At 44.8% G+C, this 22,694-nt stretch overlaps 2 protein-coding genes across 21 annotated transcripts in view; one reads left to right on the forward strand and one right to left on the reverse strand.

Annotated features, from left to right (window-relative positions):
* The window catches only part of LOC110498046 (palmitoyltransferase ZDHHC14), an 88,972-nt gene extending 75,202 nt beyond the window's left edge, over positions 1-13,770 (forward strand). For 9 of the 20 annotated variants that reach the window (XM_090211442.1, XM_090211435.1, XM_021574607.3 and 6 more), the window contains 3 exons: positions 1,498-1,607; positions 5,757-5,859; positions 12,686-13,770. In XM_090211442.1, the coding sequence (XP_090067568.1) occupies positions 1,498-1,607; positions 5,757-5,859; positions 12,686-13,075 (603 nt within the window). In that variant the 3' untranslated portion in view covers positions 13,076-13,770. Of the gene's footprint in view, positions 1-1,497; positions 1,608-5,756; positions 5,860-12,640 lie in introns of all 20 variants that reach the window. The other 11 variants (XM_036954979.2, XM_036954975.2, XM_036954981.2 and 8 more) reach the window with 2 other exon arrangements.
* LOC110498047 (galectin-8) lies at positions 13,627-19,087 on the reverse strand. The gene is made up of 8 exons (XM_021574609.3): positions 18,633-19,087; positions 18,177-18,265; positions 17,572-17,782; positions 17,251-17,370; positions 17,127-17,153; positions 16,927-17,015; positions 16,428-16,593; positions 13,627-16,288 (listed from the first exon to the last, which is right to left on the reverse strand). The coding sequence occupies exons 1-8, from the start codon at positions 18,669-18,671 to the stop codon at positions 16,139-16,141; spliced, it is 891 nt and encodes a 296-aa protein (XP_021430284.2). The 5' UTR covers positions 18,672-19,087; the 3' UTR covers positions 13,627-16,138.
* Positions 19,088-22,694: the final 3,607 nt, after the last annotated feature.

The following is a 22,694-nucleotide window of genomic DNA, read 5'->3' on the forward strand; positions in this document are numbered from 1 at the left end:
ACCCACAGCCTTCTCCTGTCTCCTACCTGATTACAGACACTACTAAACCCCCTCCTTCTCCTGTCTCCTACCAGATTACACAGACACTACTAAACCCCCTCCTCATGTCTCCTACCTGATTACAGACACTACTAAACCCCCTCCTTCTCCTGTCTCCTACCAGATTACACAGACACTACTAACCCCCTCCTTCTCCTGTCTTCTACCAGATTACACAGACACTACTAACCCCCTCCTTCTCCTGTCTCCTACCAGATTACACAGACACTACTAACCCCCTCCTTCTCCTGTCTCCTACCAGATTACACAGACACTACTAACCCCCTCCTTCTCCTGTCTTCTACCAGATTACACAGACACTACTAACCCCCAGCCTTCTACTGTCTACTACCTGAATACAGACACTACTAAACCCACAGCCTTCTCCTGTCTCCTACCTGATTACAGACACTACTAAACCCCCTCCTTCTCCTGTCTCCTACCAGATTACACAGACACTACTAAACCCCCTCCTCATGTCTCCTACCTGATTACAGACACTACTAAACCCCCTCCTTCTCCTGTCTCCTACCAGATTACACAGACACTACTAACCCCCTCCTTCTCCTGTCTTCTACCAGATTACACAGACACTACTAACCCCCTCCTTCTCCTGTCTCCTACCAGATTACACAGACACTACTAACCCCCTCCTTCTCCTGTCTCCTACCAGATTACACAGACACTACTAACCCCCTCCTTCTCCTGTCTTCTACCAGATTACACAGACACTACTAAACCCCCTCCTCATGTCTCCTACCTGATTACAGACACTACTAAACCCCCTCCTTCTCCTGTCTCCTACCAGATTACACAGACACTACTAACCCCCTCCTTCTCCTGTCTTCTACCAGATTACACAGACACTACTAACCCCCTCCTTCTCCTGTCTCCTACCAGATTACACAGACACTACTAACCCCCTCCTTCTCCTGTCTCCTACCAGATTACACAGACACTACTAACCCCCTCCTTCTCCTGTCTTCTACCAGATTACACAGACACTACTAACCCCCTCCTTCTCCTGTCTTCTACCAGATTACACAGACACTACTAACCCCCTCCTTCTCCTGTCTTCTACCAGATTACACAGACACTACTAACCCCCTCCTTCTCCTGTCTCCTACCAGATTACACAGACACTACTAACCCCCTCCTTCTCCTGTCTCCTACCAGATTACAGACACTACTAAACCCCCAGCCTTCTCCTGTCTCCTACCAGATTACACAGACACCACTAAACCCAGGCAGCAGTTTTTTTTCCTCTAGTGGATGGTTGAGTTTGGGGCAAGACAACCAGATCTGAGTTTGCCTCATCGCTCACCACTGTAGAGCTGCCTGGGACATTATAGACACACACATACAGGAGGAACCGAAGGTTCCGGTCAAAAGTCTTTAAATACAACTACGTTTTTAACCCCTGGTTTATTGCTCTGATTGTGGCCTTTTCTGTTTCAGATCAAAGGGTCGTGGTCGTCTAAAAGAGGGAAAGACAATTATAACCCTTACAGCCACGGAAACATATTCACCAACTGCTGTGCAGCGCTGTGTGGACCCCTGCCACCCAGGTAAGGACAGTCCTGTGTTTGCGTGCGGATCTGACACTATCTGGCTCTGTATATTTGGATTTACCCAGAATGTAACATATGGCACACTATCATCCTCTGTCTTAGAGAAATCTCAAATCCAATAGTTCTTCTCATTCTAGGAGAAATCAGTTTTTCCTGTCACTGTAATTTACTACATTGTCAGAAAGCTAAAATAGGTCTCATCTTGATCTCGTTAGAGAGCTGCTGCTGTGAAATCATCTGCCTGCAGCTATTCCTCATTCAGACCTCTGATAGTACAACGGATTCCAGCACCTCCCAGTGAGATCAAACTATGCACATAGAAGTGCTAGACGTAGTAGTCATTGTATCTATAGACTCATAGCCATTGATTGCTTATTAGCTTGTCTTATCCAACACTTCCTTCTCTACAGAATTTGCATTCAGACACATCATCAATATAACCCTTTCATTTGGATTGCCTCACTGTGTGTAACTCATAGTTGAAACCCCATTATTTATTTCACCTTTATTTAAATAGGCCATAGAGGCAAAATAATTACAATTTAGCATTAACACTGGAGTGACATATGTGCAGATGATGTGCAGGTAGAGATACTGGGGTGCAAAAAATGAAATGGGGATGAACAGTGAAATATACCTGCTGGAGCTATGGGTGGGTGTTGCTATGGTGACCCGTGAGCTAAGATAACGCGGGGCTTTACCTAGCAAAGACTTATAGATAGTGGGTTTGGCGATGAATATGTAGCAAGGGCCAGCCAACGAGAGCGTACAGGTTGCAGTGGTGAGTAATATATGGGGCTTTGGTGACAAAATGGATGGCACTGTGATAGACTGCATCCAGTTTGCTAAGTGGAGTGTTGGAGGCTATTTTGTAAATGACATTGCCGAAGTCAAGGATCGTAGGATAGTCAGTTTTACGAGGGTATGTTTGGCAGCATGAGTGAAGGAGGCTTTGTGAAATAGTATGCCGATTCTATATTTAATTTTGGATTGGAGATGCTTAATGTGACTCTGGAAGGAGAGTTTACAGTCTAACCAGACACCTAGGTATTTGTAGTTGTCCACATATTCTAAGTCGGAATTGTCCAGAGTAGTGATGCTAGGCGGGCGGGCAGCAATCGGTTAAGGGGGGGGGGGGGGGCTTGGGCAAGTTGCTGCGGGAGGTGCAGGGCTGTTGGCCGGGGTAGGGGTAGCCAGGTGGAAAGAATGGCCGGCCGTAGAAAAATGCTTATTGAAATTCTCGATTATCTTAGATGTAGTGTTTCCTAGCCTCAGAGCAGTGGGCAGCTGGGAAGAGGTGCTCTTATTCTCCATGGACTTTACGGTGCCCCAAAACTTTTTAGAATTAGTGTTTCAGGATGCAAATTTCTGTTTGAAAAAGCTAGCCTTAGCTTTCCTAACTGACTGTGTATATTGGTTCCTGACTTCCCTGAAAAGTTGCATATCACGGGGGCATTTTGATCCTAATGCAGTATGCCACAGGATGTTTTTGTGCTGGTCAAGGGCAGTCAAGTCTGGAGGTAACCAAGGGCTATATCTGTTCTTACTTCAATTTTTTTTGAATGGGGCATGCTTATTTAAGATGGTGAGGAAAGCACTTTTAAAGAACAACCAGGCATCCTCTACTGACGGGATGAGGTCAATATCCTTCCAGGATACCCGGGCCAGGTCGATTAGAAAGGCTTGCTTGCTGAAGTATTTTAAGGAGCGTTTGACAGTGATGAGGGGTGGTCGTTTGACCGCGGGCCCATTCCGGATGAAGGCAATGAGGCAGTGATCACTGTGATCCTGGTTGAAGATAGCAGAGGTGTATTTGGAGGGCAAGTTGGTCAGGATGATATCTATGAGGGTGCCCATGTTTACGGATTTAGGGTTGTACCTGGTAGGTTCCTTGATAATTTGTGTGAGATTGAGGGCATCTAGCTTAGATTGTAGGACGGCTGGGGTGCTAAGCATATCCCAGTTTAAGTCACCTAACAGTACGAACTCTGAAGATAGATGGGGGGCAATAAATTCACATATGGTGTCCAGGGCACAGCTGAGGGGGGTCTATAACAAGCGGCAACAGTGAGAGTCTTATTTCTGGAAAGGTGGATTTTTAGAAGTAGAAGCTCAAACTGTTTGGGAACAGACCTGGATAGTATGAGAGACCTCTGCAGGCTATCTCTGCAGTAGATTTCCGCCCCCTTTGGCAGTTCTATCTTGACGGAAAATGTTGTAGTTAGGGATGGAAATGTCTACATTTTTGGTGGCCTTCCTAAGCCAGGATTCAGACACGGCTAGGACATCAGGGTTAGCGGAGTGTGCTAAAGCAGTGAATAAAACACATTTAGGGAGGAGGCTTCTGATGTTAACATGCATGAAACCATGGCTTTTACGGTTCCAGGACTGTTATGACCTATGGCCTCCTGTCTCTCTCCCAACACCCTACGTGCCTCCCCTCACGTTCTACACACACACTCTGTGGTGAAAGCGCTGGTTCTTCACACTCACTCAGCCTAGATAGAGGCTATCTTCTCTTATCTTTACAGCCCAGGTTTCCCTCGCTGACTTGACAACTGGAGACGCAGCACCTCTTCTGTGGTTTAACGCTAAGCTCAGTGCCAAATAGCATCCTATTCCCTATGTACTGTAGTGCACTACTTTTGACCAGGGCTCGTAGGGCTCTATAGTGAATAGGGTGCCATTTGGGACATGTATAAAGGCATGCTACAGTGCAACAGTAGCATGTTATTAACAGTGAGGTAAAACACACGTACAGGGCCAGGGGGAACCGGTGAATAAACAGGGGAGAGAAATTAAAAATGCTTTTAGCTCTGGGCCTTTCAGTGTGTTTGGCTGCACTCTGTGTAACGGTCCCAACCCAGCCTCCACTGCCCACATCATTACTCACTGGTAATAACTCTACTGGGTAGCAAGGGACAGTACTCACTGGTAATAACTCTACTGGGTAGCAAGGGACAGTACTCACTGGTAATAACTCTACTGGGTAGCAAGGGACAGTACTCACTGGTAATAACTCTACTGGTTAGCAAAGGACAGTACTCACTGGTAATAACTCTACTGGGTAGCAAGGGACAGTACTCACTGGTAATAACTCTACTGGGTAGCAAGGGACAGTACTCACTGGTAATAACTCTACTGGGTAGCTAGGGACAGTACTCACTGGTAATAACTCTACTGGGGAGCAAGGGACAGTACTCACTGGTAATAACTCAACTGGGGTGCAAGGGACAGTACTCACTGGTAATAACTCTACTGGGGAGCAAGGGACAGTACTCACTGGGCAGGTGGTGGGCAAGAAGGGTGTGTGTGTGTGTGTGTACATTCTATATGTCTTCAGTTTTCACAAGTCCACCTCCGCCTGCCTGTCTGGTGAATTCCTGTAAGAGACTAGCTAGCTCTGAGTCAACAGGCTCTCTGTTACTGATTACCCTGTGCACTCACACATTCCGTTAGAGCTGACCTGTGTCACTGTTTCATATCAACACACAGCCCCTCCATGGTGGTGAATGGATGTTGGTTAGCCCATGACTTAGTCTCTCTATGCACTTACACATACTCACACACCCCCTTTATACAGACACACATGCATCCTTAGACACACATGCAAGCTCTCACACACACACAAAAAAGACACACACTATAATTCAATCATGTTGCTTAACCTCAGCAGGTTCCTGTCTACTCAGCCATGTGTCAGCCCAGCAATGGTAATGATAGAACAACGATAATGATTCACTCCACTGATCGTTGTATGACCTCATTGATTGAATACTAAGAGGAGAGCCTGCATACGGAATGAAACATTAAATACAACGCTCCTGTAGTGGGTTTCTCTGTGTGCTTCTTCTGGCCCTCTTATTCTTTCACAGTATTAACTCTGTCATCTCATTTCATCTGCATTCTGAATCCTCTTAACATCGATTTACATTGTGTAAGGATATCTGCCAATGATTGAAATTAGAGTATTCAAAGAAAGTAAAGCATTTCATTCACAAATGCAAAATAAATGTAGTGTCAGCCTTGCCTCAAAGTACAGTATTGAAATAGACTTGGGACTTGCCTTATTCACTTGTCAAGGAAGGGATCTAAAATATTATATCATTGAATGGTTTTCTCAGATATTTCTCTTTCTCTCCTCAGTCTCATCGACAGAAGAGGCTTTGTCCAATCAGACACGCCACAGCCCACCCCGCCAACCAATGGCATCACCATGTATGGATCCACCCAATCACAGAGCCACATGGTGAGCCATTCTCCACTCTGTGTCTTTTCCAAACCTACTTATGGCCATCAGTGCAAACCAAACCACACCCATGCCATCTTAATATGGCTTACCATATATCACCTGGCCTCTTGAAGATTAGTTAGCTATAGGTTCCTTATAAAAGGTCAAGCATGGTGAACAGTGATATCATTGATTCAGCCATTCCGGGCCTTGAATGGAGGGTGGCCGCACAGTGACCCATCATTGGCTGACTCAACCTGGAAAACGAATGGCAGCTGTTGCTGTGCCAGGCCCTGATTGCGTGGCAGTGCCAGCTTCTTCAGCTCTCATAGTAGCCTGATTGTCCAGCTGTTGCTGTGCCAGGCCCTGATTGCGTGGCAGTGCCAGCTTCTTCAGCTCTCATAGTAGCCTGATTGTCCAGCTGTTGCTGTGCCAGGCCCTGATTGCGTGGCAGTGCCAGCTTCTTCAGCTCTCATAGTAGCCTGATTGTCCAGCTGTTGCTGTGCCAGGCCCTGATTGCGTGGCAGTGCCAGCTTCTTCAGCTCTCATAGTAGCCTGATTGTCCAGCTGTTGCTGTGCCAGGCCCTGATTGCGTGGCAGTGCCAGCTTCTTCAGCTCTCATAGTAGCCTGATTGTCCAGCTGTTTTTTTATCTGTAAACAATGGCTCTACTGTCCGCCTTGCCATCTAGATAGATAAACTATCCCAATCAATCTCCCGGGAATTATGATGACCAGCGGCATCATGGTGTATTATTGCAATCATCAGCATTGGTAATTGGTTTAGAGTTGGACCAGGGCCCTGTTTCCACGCGATGGGGGTCAAGGGCAGAGTAGGGTTAGAGCCTCCCTCCCTCCCTCCCTCCCTCCCTCCCTCCCTCCCTCCCTCCCTCCCTCCCTCAGGGTTGATGAATAAATACCGCTGCTCTCCTCATACCACGCTAGCAAGCCAACTGACAAGGCTGTTGATCTCACCTCTCTCCCTCTTTCCCTCCAGCTCCTCTCAATCCAAATCTAGAAAGCCAAATCTATTTTGCCAATCTCATTTCCATATCTGGTCAACAGATTGGAACAAATCAACTGCTGGGATTCCAAATAGTGGATTGTTTCTGTTAATATTCACACAGATTTTACCCATGATGCTCAGTGATCTGGCATTATGGCTGGGAAATAGGTCAGTGCGTGTGTGTGAGCGACAGGCAATGTCATTATGGACAGTGCTCGTGCTGTGTGACTCCTTGGCTCCCCCCTCATCACACTCTCCCCCTCTCTGACATCTCAGAGATCCCTAGGTAGGGACATGTGTTGTGCTCATGTGCAGTGCACACACTCTCCCCCTCTGCTTCCCACAAGCTTATCATGCAGACTGACTGGACAATCTAACTCTTGTGCTGGGAGGTTTTGGCATGGCAAAAACAGATAGATGGCAAGAAAGGGATGACAGACAATAACAGACATAGGGAGAGGAAATGAGAATAAATGGTGTTTTAGAGCGAAAGGTCCTACAGTACCCAGGTGGAGTGAGTCTGACTTAACAAGGCACTGTCAGCAGACAGTGTAATTGGTGTTGGAGTGTTTCAGAACAAAGGGAGAGGAACTGTAAATGTCAACCTCACCCCCACCAGTCCTGCAGGGAATGAAAGAAAGAGGACGGCTTCTGGTGGCCCTTAGTGAACAAGCCGTTGTTTCCCTTCTCCTACATTCTAATGAACGGTCACTACTTGTTATACTCCTGAACTTGAATCCAATAGGCTGTTAGAATAATCCAGTGTCCTGGATGGCAGCTCTGGTCTTATTGAGTGGGTCATGGCCATCTGGAACAGTTGTGCTGGCTGGGAGACGTGTTTGGCATTCCATCGCTTTATCACATGTAGAGTCTGTTAGGACCAGTTGTTATTGTTAGGAGCAACATACTACATTTATTACTTTTCACAGGGAACCATTTGAAATGTCGCCACTAACGAAATCTATATTTAGTCACCAACTTAAGAGAATGTGGCATGTGTTTGACTTAACAAGAGAAAGAATTTCCATTGAAATATAGCACCGTTGAATCATAGCTGGTCGTCATGTAAATACTGAAAAACAGCTTCTGTCTCCGGGCCATCAGACTGCTGAACAGCCATCACACAGTGTCCTGCAGTACGAGACAAAACACACACCTCATACACACTCAAGAATCCTGTACTCACAAATACATTCACACACAGCCAACTCTGCTGTCCCATGTATATAGAGACAATAAACAATGGACACTTCATGTTTCTTTCATAGTTTTTCCACATACTGTATTCTCAACATCGCTCATTCTAATATATCTACTACTCTACATTGCATTACTGTTACACTGCACACAGCGTATTTATATACTGGATTCTTGAGAGCTCACTGTAATATATACTGCTGTACATATCATTCTCACTTTTTTGGTGTATATATGCATAGAGTTCATTTGGATTACTGATGGTGTTAATTGGATTCGTTACTGCACTGAGCTAGTAACACAAGCATTACACTGCTCCCGCTATTATAACATCTGCTAAACTGTGTACGTGACCAACACACTTTGATTTGTAATAGTGAAAGGCAGTCTGTCAATGTACGAAAGACAAATTGGTAACTAATAATCGTCAAGTTTGGAGTAGACTATTGCTGTTTTTTCCATGTATCTGTTTTGTAAAGCCATTGTAGGCTGATCTAGAGAAGCTGTGTCACCATGGCAACAGATTACAAGGATGCCGTCATGTCATTACACCATCCGTTACATTAGGCCCCAGTCAGGAAGTGACAGAGAGAACCGTGGAAGGACAGTATGTGTGGGCGACGTGACATCTAGAACAGTGGCCATGGCCTCTAGTTAAAACACAATCAGCTTTTATTTTTTGTAAGTTTCTGTTGTAGCTGGCAGCTATTTTTAGATGGCCGAGCGGGACACATGTAGACTCCGGAATTTGATGGACTCCTGTTTCAACTTGAGTACTGGATGATGATCCACACAACTCATTTTAGACTCTCAGTATCTTTGTGGTGTCTACCTGACGTGTGATTTGTTCAGTCATTAGACAAATGACTAATAGAATGCTTCTCACCTATGTCAAACTAATAATCTAGCTTGAACAACCCTAGAATGAACCAATGTTTAGACAGCTGACATCATTTGAATGTGCATCAGATCATCATGCAGTCAGTCAGCCAGGCAGGCAGATCGTCATGCAGTCAGCCAGGCAGGCAGATCGTCATGCAGTCAGCCAGGCAGGCAGATCGTCATGCAGTCAGCCAGGCAGGCAGATCGTCATGCAGTCAGCCAGGCAGGCAGATCGTCATGCAGTCAGCCAGGCAGGCAGATCGTCATGCAGTCAGCCAGGCAGGCAGATCGTCATGCAGTCAGCCAGGCAGGCAGATCGTTATGCAGTCAGTCAGCCAGGCAGGCAGATCGTCATGCAGATCATTATGCAGTCAGCCAGGCAGGCAGATTGTCATGCAGCCAGGCAGGCAGACAGATTGTCATGCAGTCATCCAGGCAGGAAGACAGATTGTCATGCAGTCATCCAGGCAGGAAGACAGATTGTCATGCAGTCATCCAGGCAGGAAGACAGATCGTCAGCCAGGCAGGCATACAGATCATCATGCAGTCAGTCAGCCAGGCAGGCAGATCAAGAGCAGACATGGTTTTGTTCAGGCTAGGCTAGACCAGGTTTGGTTAGTTGTATTCCTTCTCTCCTTCTCTTAGCTCTGTTCCAGCTGCTCTTCCTGTAGTTTGCTGGGCTGATGACCGGTTTATGACCAGGGCTAAACTTATCAGAACTCAACTTCACTACCTCACAGGCTCCTAGCACAGAGCAGCACGCCAACATGGGTAATGACAGCCAGTGCTTTGGAAAATATCTCTCTCTTCTCCCCCTGGGCAGAACAGGGGGCAGCAGTCCCAGACCCAACCAGCAACTCACCCTCCCCAGCCTCTAAAGGAATTACAGCCAAGGAGATAGTCAAAGCTCATTAGTAAATAATGCCTATTTTTCCAAAGGACAGTATGGAGCTAAAATATTTGAAAAGCATTTATAAAGTAACCTAAGGAGTGCAACTTTGCCAAAGCTGGCCCTTATTATTATATTTGGAGATGTGATGGGATTGTGGAGCGCACCTGTCAAAGAGAAGCTTTCGATCTTGACTAGCTGACATTGGGGCTAAACTAATCATGATGAAAGACCTATAGGCTGTCTCATTGTTGTCGGTGATCAGGCCTGCCACTGTTGTGTTGGCAAACCTAATGATGGTGTTGGAGTCTTGCCTGGCCACGCAGTCGTGGGTGAACAGGGAGTACAGGAGGGGACTAAGCACGCACCCCTGTGTTGAGGATTAGTGTGGCAGATTATTTTTTTTATATAAATGCATAAATAAATTATTTAACCTTTATTTAACCATGTAGGCTAGTTGAGAACAAGTTCTCATTTGCAACTGCGACCTGGCCAAGATAAAGCATAGCAATTGGACACATACAACAACACAGAGTTACACATGGAATAAACAAAACATAGTCAATAATACAGTAGAACAAAAGAAAACAAAATGTCTATATACAGTGAGTGCAAATAAGGTCAAATAAGGGAGTTAAGGCAATAAATAGGTCATGGTGGCGAAGTAATTACAACATAGCAATTAAACACTGGAATGGTAGATGTGCAGAAGATGAATGTGCAAGTAGAGATACTGGGGTGCAAAGGAGCAAGATAAATACAGTATGGGGATGAGGTAGGTAGATGGATGGGCTGTTTACAGATGGACTATGTACAGGTGCAGTGATCTGTGAGCTGCTCTGACAGCTGGTGCTTAAAGCTAGTGAGGGAGATATGAGTCTCCAGCTTCAGAGATTTATGCAGTTCGTTCCAGTCATTGGGAGCAGAGAACTGGAAGGAAAGATGACCAAAGGAGGAATTGGCTTTGGTGGTGACCAGTGAGATATACCTGCTGGAGCGCGTGCTACGAGTGGGTGCTGCTATGGTGACCAGTGAGCTGAGATAAGGCAGGGCTTTACCTAGCAGAGACTTGTAGATGACCTGTAGCCAGTGGGTTTGGCGACAAGTATGAAGCGAGGGCCAACCAACGAGAGCGTACAGGTCGCATGGTGGGTAGTGTATGGGGCTTTGGTGACATAACGGATGGCACTGTGATAGACTACATCCAGTTTGTTGAGTAGAGTGTTGGAGGCTATTTTATAGATGACATCACCGAAGTCAAGGATCGTCAGTTTTACCAGGGTATGTTTGGCAGCATGAGTGAAGGATGCTTTGTTGCGATATAGGAAGCCGATTCTACATTTAATTTTGGATTGGAGATGCTTAATGTGAGTCTGGAAGGAGAGTTTACAGTCTAACCAGACACCTAGGTATTTGTAGTTGTAGTGATGCTGGACGGGCGAGAAGGTGCGGGCAGTGATCGGTTGAATAGCATGCATTTTGTTTTACTTGCATTTAAGAGCAGTTGGAGGCCACGGAATGAGAGTTGTATGGCATTGAAGCTCGTCTAGAGGTTAGTTAGCACAGTGTCCAAAGAGGGGCCAGAAGTATACAGAATGGTGTCGTCTGCGTAGAGGTGTATCAGAGAATCAACAGCAGCAAGAGCGACATCATTGATGTATACAGAGAAGAGAGTTGGCCCGAGGATTGATGAGATTGTGTTTTGTTGCCTTCCCTTACCACCTGGGGGGCGGCCTGTCAGGAAGTCCCGGATCCAGTTGCAGAGGGAGTCCTTAGCTTATTATTAAATAGACTCATTTAGTTCAAAGGCTAAAACAGTGCACTGCTGGCTCATTCCCAGTCCATTAAGATGTTTGATTTACATGGACACTATTTAGGTTACAGAGATACAGAGCTAAATCATTATCTGGCTTAATGCTGTTTCAACTCCATGTATTGACTTCACTATGCATTTGAGTCACATTGAATACTGTGTATTTTAGGGCTGTCCCCGACAACAACAAAAATCTTGGTCGACCGAGAGTCATCTGTTCTTTCGACCAATCGATTGGTCTAAATGTTTTAACGTGTATTTTTCCATATACAGACGGGCATGTTAGACTGCAAATTTACCACAAGCCCAAACAGATATAATATTTACATATTATTCAGACCTAATTTCAGACCTTGTATATGATCTCTCTATTATGCGTGGGAATACTTGAAGACAATTTACTGGTGTTATATTCAACAATATAGTTGGGGAACCCTGGCCTATGTGTTTTAATAAAAACATTTATATGCACTGAGCTTGTCTGATGCTTTAAGCACACTGTTTGATGAAATAATCAAGACACAAGTGACTCTAGAGTGAGTCCGACCGCAGTTGATTTGATTGTGCCGGGCCGGGCTCAGAACGAGTGCCTGTATGACTAGCAACCTTTGCCTCTCATCCCTGCTCCAGCGACCACCTTAGAACATCAACCGTGTTTATCACGCTGTCCGTGTTGCTGAAGCTGCAACATAATTACAGTCATTTCTGACTGAAAAGTTCTGTTACTACTGGTCGACTAAAGACATCTGTCAACCAACAGCCTATCGACAGTGGACTAAATGGGGTCAGCCCTAGTGTTTTTCTCTGGTGGTTTAATGTGCATTCTAACAAGGTTACTAACAATATCTTTTCTCTTTTTTCTCATCTCTTCATTCATTCACTACACATGTTAACCTCATCTATCTTCATTAATTCACTACACTCCTCCTATCCCCACATTTCCCTCTGTCTCAACATGTCTTATTACTCTCCCTATCTCTCCTTTCCTACCCTTCTCCATTTCTCCTGTCTCAGTGTGTTCAAGACCAGTGCATTCAGAGCACCAAATTCGTTTTGCAGGCTGCCGCCACGCCCCTGATGCAGAGTGAGCCGGTCATCCTCACAGACGAGGCCTCTCTACCGGGCAGGACGTTGTTAGGCGGTCCCTGCTCTGGAGCCCTGCCGCTAGGGGGCCAGCCTACACCCCCCACCTCCACCCCCAACCTCAGCTGTGACAATGGCATGCTGCCCACCCGGAATGACCACAGCGAAGCGCACCACCACCACCACACGGACGGGGTCCACCACCACTTCCTCACGCCTGAGGAAGCCCCCTCGCCACCGGGCATGCTCCCCTGCGGCAGCCCCCTGGGACACAGCCACACCCTTCAGGGCTTCTACAACCCAGCCAGCCAGGACTCTCTACATGAGGACTCTGTCAGAGGCCTGGTCAAACTCAGCTCTGTCTGACAGGGGGTTCACTCAAATATCTGTCCATCCCCTAAAACACTCCCCCCAGGCGCTCATTCCACACCTGTGCCAAACAGTGGGTCTTCCCAACCCTGAATGCCTGTAACCAATATCCTCTCCGTCCTCTACAATCACAGGACTTCTCTAAAAGACTGTGATACTATTTGGCTACTGAGAGCAGAATTGAACTAGGACCTTCCCTCCTAAGCCAACGACTTGCCAAACCTCTGCATCATACAGGGGGTTGTTGCTGGTGAAGGGCCCAGGGGACTTGTGCTTGTCCTGTGCGCCTCTCTTCTACTGAAGCGTAGTCCACTGTCCTGGGAGGGGGACAGACAAGAGGGCTGTCTGTCAGCTATTTAAAGCAGAAAGAGGTGGCGTTGTGAGTTATTCCTAAACATGTTAAAGAAAAGCTGCTTTATTTCTGTCGTGAATCACAGGTCTGCCATTGATTTTTTTGTACAACGGACTATGGCCTACTTGTTGATCTGATGGACAGTGTCTTTGCCTTTCTATCTGATTCTGGTTTACAGTCAATCACCAAACAAGAGTTGATGTCATCATGATGTATATCATTTAATTCATACATGTTTAAGTTACATGTTAAGATTCTGTATTGTGCCATACCAAGGTCATTTCTTTTCCTCAAGTTCTTTTTCCTGTGGATATATTAATAAAATCACATTTTTAAGGAACTAGATTCTGTTGACGCCAAGCCTCAAGGTGACCTGTTGAAAGTCATGTGTTATCACCTCTGACGTCACACATCCTTCAGTAGGTATTTAATGGTAGCCTTGTGACGAGTGCCTTTGATAACTGTAGCTAAATGAGAATAACACAAACGATTCAACAGTTTAAAATCATTCTACATGATGTATTGAGGGTAAGTCCTGCTCCATTCATCAGGGGTCTAAGGCCTCGGGACCTCCAGCATCAGAGAGAGTGGAAAACAAGGGCCCTCTGTCACCAGGAGACAGTCAAGAAGAGACTTGTATGGGCTAGGCTTACTTCAAACGGAATTTAATTTCCTCAAGCCACATGAATTCTCAATTTTTCTCTAACCATCATCTTACACCAATTTCCCCTTGATTGGATGGTCGGAAGATAATACAAATATAATTTGACTGCAAATTGACCTTAAGAAGCCTAAACAGATATTTAACAAAAACAATCATTTCAAACCTTGATTACATTTTCCTGTGTAGGGTGCCGTCTTTTGGATGGGAAAGGAGCGATATTTCTTGCTTCGGACTCAGTTTATAGTAGGGCCTTTTCCGCTGGATGTTTTGATTTAGAAAAATGGGCCAGTCGACCGCTGTTTGTACCACTTAACTTATAGCCCCATCTGGCTGGTTGAAGAGGAGAAATGTGCATAGATATCACAGGTAATTGAGGACCTGCTGAATGGATTAGAAAATGACCCCAATCATAATTGATTTAAAAGCAGACTAATGATAAGACATTACATACAGTAGATTCTTCATATTATGTAGGTTACAGCAGAAGGAAACAGTAGGCATCACATGACATCAACAGAATTGATTAAATAATGTGACTGAAAGAACTTGCAATGTTCCCACGTTTGCGGAGACTACATTCACGGTAAACGCATGTCTGCTCAATTGGAAATTACCTTTAAATTTTAAGCGTGCTATAGCGCTGGACCTTTGGCCAAGCATGAAAATAGTGGCCATGCAGTCATACATTCGATCCACGTTATAGCTCGATTTGACATTTAAAGGCAATATTCACGGTAAACGCTGCATATGTCAGCTCAATCAGAATTTACCTTTACATTTTAACGCAGATCTTTCTGCATTACGGATTGAATCCAGCCCTTGTTTTCATTAACCATCACCACCCAGTGCAATTGGTTTGACCCTGTATTGTAGTTGTGCTTGAATTGAAGTGCACTAGATTAGGGGCTGGGTTTAACCCCTATCGCAGAAGAGCCGCGTTAAAATGCGAAGGTAATTTCCAATGCAGTCTCCGCATGTTGCCTTTACATTTCAATCAAGCTATAATGCTGGTCTTCAGGCGATATGGATTGAACCCAGCCCTAGGTGAGCTTAGTCAACTAGATTTGGCCATTTCACATGAAAGAGTTTGACCTTGTGACAACCTTTTCAGGCCATATTGCCTTTAATGTATGAACTTAAACAGCTATTGGATTCTATTTGAAGAACATATCCTACAGAGGGTAAATAAATAGCCACATGTTCCCTCAGGTACAGAACATTAAATATATTCAGAGTTGTCAAGCAGCACCTGTAACCATCCTATAATTTGTTTCAGCACTGAAGAACCTGAGATGGATGAATGAGAATGGACTATTTTAGTGATTAGGGTTAAGTATTTAATTTTAGAATGATGAAACATAGTGCAGCTCCAAGAGATATTTTAGTCGAGCCCTTCCAAATCACGGTCCCTTCCAATGAGTTTATACCTGGTGCTAACAAGTGTCCTCTGTCTTGATTGTGACCATATTTTTAGACCGGTGTAGTGGATTAAAATACATTGTAGTCATATCTTCCTGACCACCTCCAGAGATAGTCAGACAAGCCATTGTAAACAGATCTGGAGGGTCAAACCATTTAAATAATCATCATACCAGCCTCTAAATCATTGACAGGTGGCATTAATAATTGTCTTTAAATAAATTAATTATTTCAAATGTAAGGGAGGGACTAGGAAATCCAGTCAATGCGGATGGATAAGATATTTTAATACTATGTATAGACGCAACAAACCTTGATCAGATCACAAAACCCACAGGTTAGCGCAAGGTGTAAATGGGGCTGTTTCTATAACACTCCTGTCATTACACATTATTCCAGCCTCCCTTGCACCAGATAGTGCATACAAGTATTACTGTCAAATCCTGTAGACCCACTCAAACAGATCCAAGGCTACCTCAGCTGTAAACCTCATGGCTCAGACATTGAAACCCATAATCAGGCTGGCTCAAGCACTGCTCACTGCCCAGGGTGGGGGAGTTGTGAACGGGCCTGTCGTCCAGAATAGGGCTTAGCCCATTGTGGCCTAGCTTGCCTCTGTCATGGGTCACCACAGCTTGATGTCCATCAGCTCCAGGTCTCCCATGATCTCCAGCTGGTTGATGGTGCTCAGGTCCTGCACCCGGTGCCTGTATTCCAGCAGGTGAGAGCCATTCACCGCCAGCTTGAACTGGTGGGGCTGGCAGAGGATCAGCATCTGGGGCAGAGAGTACTTATAGTGAAAGAGACTAGTAAGAATTCCAATAATACAAGTAACATGTGAGAACTGCTCATTTAGAAACAGCATCCACCTGAACAAAGAAAATACTTAATACTGATAGTTAGAGGTAGCATACCTCAAAGTACTCCCCAGGCGAGAAGGGGAAGACGGGAAGCTCCCTCTCCTCTGGTCCCCAGGACTCACTCAGGTAGGAGTTCCTGATGAACATGGCCGACTTCATCCGGGGGTTCAGGTGCAGAGCGATGTTCTCACTGCCGTTGTTGCGGAGGTTCACAGTGAAGCTGCCAGACACGAGGTTCATCAGAAAAACAATGATGTAGAATAACCTACATTGCCACGCACAGGAGGTTGGTGGCATCTTAATTGGGAAGGACAGGCTTGTGGTAATGACTGGAGCAAATTTGTGGAATGGTATCAAATACATCAAACATGTGTTTGATGCTATTCCATTTGCTCCTTTCCAGTCCTTTATGAGCCGTCCTCCCCTCAGCTGCCTCCTGTGATGTCATGGATAGTGGGCAGTCCCTATCTTGCCATTATACACTCCCTCAAAATATGCACTGTCTATTTTCTTAGAACATGGTTTAAATAATCAGTGGTGTCCTATTGCTTACCTGTGTGGGTACATGCTGACGTGTCCCTTGATTGTGATGTGCTGTCCTGGACTCACCCCTTTCAGTATACTGCCTTTGTAAGGGAGACTCTGGAAATGCAGAAGATATAGGCCATGTCTGTACACTTAACATATTGATGCAATTGGTCATGTTGCCTAATATAGATCTATCCTTTATGGAAAATATAACACACAACTCACCAGGTCACCTGAGATTGAGTATATTGCCTACAGGAGAAAATAATAATGAAGACGTTCATTATAGAGCTAGTTGAAAACATATATTCTATTGACCTATAAAAATAGTGTTGGAGGGGGTACTTACTGAGTTTGGTATAAAGCCAATGGAGCGCACCTTGACTTTCCCAGATATAGAAAATGTGTCAATCCTGTCCAGTGGGATTCTGTGCTTGTATTCTAACAAATGAGAACCATTTACTGCCACCTGCAGGTACAAAGGTGAACAGCATTCACACAGGGATCACAAAAATCCATTACACTGTATTTGCATGACTATACTAGCTTCTTTTGACTTAACAGTAGTGAATGTGAAAGCAAATGTAGGTTAGTGAGTTTTTCCTGTATGTAGCCTAATTAAAGACACCTTGTTAACCGCAAGTAAAGTCCCAGACATTGGTCCACTTGCCTTAAAGACATCATCATGGACCAGGATGATCGTCTCGAAGGCTGCTCCCTGTCTGTAGGGCAGCTGCTGAAGGGTCTCCTCACAGCCCCAACTCTCCTGCACCAGGGAGTTACACACCACGCACGGGGAGCCCTTAAAACGGGGGTTGAAGTGGAGGGCGATGTCCGCACGAGGTTTAGTGCTGGTGCCACAGGATAGGTCCATCTGGAACCTGCAGTTACCACATTGGTACGTATTAGAGAAGAGGTTCTAAATGTCTTAAAGCTAAGGCTGGGACTTTAGTCAGGGACTCACAAAAAAATAAAATGATGAACTTATATTTTTTGTTAGCTAAACAGTGTGCTGGGTAAAAGTATTATTTGAATGGGTTGAACTGATGTATTTTTTTGTTTGTTACCTAAACGTTTTATTTCTAGTTAAGCATATTCTTATGTGAAGCTATGGTTGAGGATTAGGGTTGAACCAGGATGTGGACATTAAGTTTGGGTTAGGTTTGAACTGAGATGTGGACATTAAACTAGGGTTAGGTTTGGTTGAGGGTTAGGATTAAACTGGGATGTGGACATTAAGTTAGGGTTAAAAACAACAATAACATTATTACATACCTGTCAGCATCATTGTGAACAGTGCCCTGGATAAGGACTATCTCCCCGGGGTGTAGTCCCCCAGGTATGGCCCCAGTGAATGGAATCACCTAGATGGAGGGGTCAGATGGGCTTAATAAAGACAAACCATCTAGGCAAACAATCAAATCATATTCGCTGTGTGTGTGTGTGGCCTATAGCATTATTTATCAATATCTTCCATCCCATTGTTGAAACACCAAATCATATAAAATCGTTAAACATGCCAACAGCTTTTCGGCCCAACAATTATACAATAAAATGACTGCAAAACAGACGTTAAAGGCGATAGCTGCACATAGACCTATTGAAGACAACAACATGCATGCGGTATACTATGTTTTTATTCCTACAACGTTAATAGAGAAAGGGAGATAACGTTAGTCTCGCTGTAAATATATGAGTATACTAGAGGTAGTCTAGTAAAAAGCCTCTTACCGGATTTAGGACCGTTTGTTTCGCATGTGCCACAGCCATTGAGACCGTTATGCAACAATACCATGCAGTGGTTGTAGCCTAGACCGCTAAATGATGAGTGTAGAATGAATTGGGTCGATGTTTTTATTTTCTGCTATATTAGGATGGCAGTAGACATCTTCTCTTCCTCTTCTATCCAATAACCTACTACGTCACACACTATGCGTACCATGTGATCCAGCCTATGTGCGAAGACATCTGCCGCTACTGTATTCAAAATAGCGTCAGGTTAAAGGGACTGGAGAACAAATACATTCCTGAACACACATTTTTTTTATGTAACCTTTATTTAACTAGGCAAGTGTGTAAATAAGAATAGGTTCTTAACTATGACGGCCTACCCGACCAAACCTTGTCGACGCTGGGCCAATTGTGCGCCGCCCTATGGATCTCTCAATCACCGCCGTATGTGATACAGTTTGGATCATCATCATCTGTACAGCAATAAGCGTAAAAAAAAGCTACAATAAAATACAAATTGCTAAAATAAAATCGAAACTAAACAGCTTCTGTGTCTGAAAAATCTATTTATAAAAAAAAACATTTGCAATTGATTTTAAAAAATGAAATCAATTCCTAACCATATCCAAATGTATTACAGTGCTTCCTATTGGTATTTTAGTCAATGGATATTTTTTTATTTTACCTTTATTTAACCAGGTAGGCAAGTTGAGAACAAGTTCTCATTTACAATTGCGACCTGGCCAAGATAAAGCAAAGCAGTTCGACAGATACAACGACACAGAGTTACACATGGAGTAAAACAAACATACAGTCAATGATACAGTATAAACAAGTCTATATACAATGTGAGGAAATGAGGTGAGAAGGGCAAAAAAGGCAAAAAAGGCCATGGTGGCAAGGTAAATACAATATAGCAAGTAAAACACTGGAATGGTAGTTTTGCAATGGAAGAATGTGCAAAGTAGAAATAAAAATAATGGGGTGCAAAGGAGCAAAATAAATAAATAAATTAAATACAGTTGGGAAAGAGGTAGTTGTTTGGGCTAAATTATAGGTGGGCTATGTACAGTGCCTTGCGAAAGTATTCGGCCCCCTTGAACTTTGCGACCTTTTGCCACATTTCAGGCTTCAAACATAAAGATATAAAACTGTATTTTTTTGTGAAGAATCAACAACAAGTGGGACACAATCATGAAGTCGAACGACATTTATTGGATATTTCAAACTCTTTTAACAAATCAAAAACTGAAAAATTGGGCGTGCAAAATTATTCAACTTAATGACTTCTTAGTCATACCCTTGTTTGAAGTCTCAGTCATACTCAGTCTCAGTCATACCCTTGTTGTTTGAAGTCTCAGTCATACCCTTGTTGTTTGAAGTCTCAGTCATACCCTTGTTGTTTGAAGTCTCAGTCATACCCTTGTTGTTTGAAGTCTCAGTCATACCCTTGTTGTTTGAAGTCACAGTAGTTATACCCTTGCTGTTTGAAGTCTCATTCATACCCTTGTTGTGAAGTCTCAGTCATACCCTTGCTGTTTGAAGTCTCAGTCATACCCTTGCTGTTTGAAGTCTCAGTCATACCCTTGTTGTTTGAAGTCTCAGTCATACCCTTGTTGTTTGAAGTCTCAGTCATACCCTTGTTGTTTGAAGTCTCAGTCATACCCTTGCTGTTTGAAGTCTCAGTCATACCCTTGCTGTTTGAAGTCTCAGTCATACCCTTGTTGTTTGAAGTCTCAGTCATACCCTTGTTGTTTGAAGTCTCAGTCATATCCTTGTTGTTTGACGTCTCAGTCATACCCTTGTTGTTTGAAGTCTCAGTCATACCCTTGCTGTTTGAAGTCTCAGTCATACCCTTGCTGTTTGAAGTCTCAGTCATACCCTTGCTGTTTGAAGTCTCAGTCATACCCTTGTTGTTTGAAGTCTCAGTCATACCCTTGTTGTTTGAAGTCTCAGTCATACCCTTGTTGTTTAAAGTCTCAGTCATACATTTGTTGTTGTCCCGGTCAGGTAGGATGAATGACATGACAGGAAGCTACAACCTGGGCTTTGTGGTTGCGGGGGCATTGAACGTGGCAGCCTGTTTTGTTCTGACCTTCATCCCCCTGGCCAAGCGCTCAACTAGACAGACATGTACGAGCATCATGAACGTCACCATCGACCGCTCCACGCAGGAAATCATGCAGTGCCTCCTTTCTCTGAGGGAGCACACTGGTACCTGTAGTTCTTCCATATGAGGGTTAAGAATATATCTAACAACATATTTTGTTTCATCATACATTATTGATGGCACAAGTTTTTCCTGACCACGTGACTCAACCAAGAAAAAGGTTATGGTCAGGAAAAACTACTAGTCCTAATGATAAAATGTACATTTACTCATAATATTTCAATATCAATTGTCAAATAGGAGGAGCCAACAGTGTTACTTCTCTAAGACTACGTTTTGACAGTAGACCTGAGGTGTACAGTGGAGATGATGCCGAGACAGCAGGACCTGCTGAAGTCACCCAGCTTCTCTAAGACTACGTTTTGACAGTAGACCTGAGGTGTACAGTGGAGATGATGCCGAGACAGCAGGACCTGCTGAAGTCACCCAGCTTCTCTAAGACTACGTTTTGACAGTAGACCTGAGGTGTACAGTGGAGATGATGCCGAGACAGCAGGACCTGCTGAAGTCACCCAGCTTCTCTAAGACTACGTTTTGACAGTAGACCTGAGGTGTACAGTGGAGATGATGCCGAGACAGCAGGACCTGCTGAAGTCACCCAGCTTCTCTAAGACTACGTTTTGACAGTAGACCTGAGGTGTACAGTGGAGATGATGCCGAGACAGCAGGACCTGCTGAAGTCACCCAGCTTCTCTAAGACTACGTTTTGACAGTAGACCTGAGGTGTACAGTGGAGATGATGCCGAGACAGCAGGACCTGCTGAAGTCACCCAGCTTCTCTAAGACTACGTTTTGACAGTAGACCTGAGGTGTACAGTGGAGATGATGCCGAGACAGCAGGACCTGCTGAAGTCACCCAGCTTCTCTAAGACTACGTTTTGACAGTAGACCTGAGGTGTACAGTGGAGATGATGCCGAGACAGCAGGACCTGCTGAAGTCACCCAGCTTCTCTAAGACTACGTTTTGACAGTAGACCTGAGGTGTACAGTGGAGATGATGCCGAGACAGCAGGACCTGCTGAAGTCACCCAGCTTCTCTAAGACTACGTTTTGACAGTAGACCTGAGGTGTACAGTGGAGATGATGCCGAGACAGCAGGACCTGCTGAAGTCACCCAGCTTCTCTAAGACTACGTTTTGACAGTAGACCTGAGGTGTACAGTGGAGATGATGCCGAGACAGCAGGACCTGCTGAAGTCACCCAGCTTCTCTAAGACTACGTTTTGACAGTAGACCTGAGGTGTACAGTGGAGATGATGCCGAGACAGCAGGACCTGCTGAAGTCACCCAGCTTCTCTAAGACTACGTTTTGACAGTAGACCTGAGGTGTACAGTGGAGATGATGCCGAGACAGCAGGACCTGCTGAAGTCACCCAGCTTCTCTAAGACTACGTTTTGACAGTAGACCTGAGGTGTACAGTGGAGATGATGCCGAGACAGCAGGACCTGCTGAAGTCACCCAGCTTCTCTAAGACTACGTTTTGACAGTAGACCTGAGGTGTACAGTGGAGATGATGCCGAGACAGCAGGACCTGCTGAAGTCACCCAGCTTCTCTAAGACTACGTTTTGACAGTAGACCTGAGGTGTACAGTGGAGATGATGCCGAGACAGCAGGACCTGCTGAAGTCACCCAGCTTCTCTAAGACTACGTTTTGACAGTAGACCTGAGGTGTACAGTGGAGATGATGCCGAGACAGCAGGACCTGCTGAAGTCACCCAGCTTCTCTAAGACTACGTTTTGACAGTAGACCTGAGGTGTACAGTGGAGATGATGCCGAGACAGCAGGACCTGCTGAAGTCACCCAGCTTCTCTAAGACTACGTTTTGACAGTAGACCTGAGGTGTACAGTGGAGATGATGCCGAGACAGCAGGACCTGCTGAAGTCACCCAG

This window comes from Oncorhynchus mykiss, chromosome 19, assembly GCF_057628025.1.
Source record: "Oncorhynchus mykiss isolate SJ-2025 chromosome 19, ASM5762802v1, whole genome shotgun sequence".
NCBI classification, from domain to species: Eukaryota; Metazoa; Chordata; class Actinopteri; order Salmoniformes; family Salmonidae; genus Oncorhynchus; species Oncorhynchus mykiss.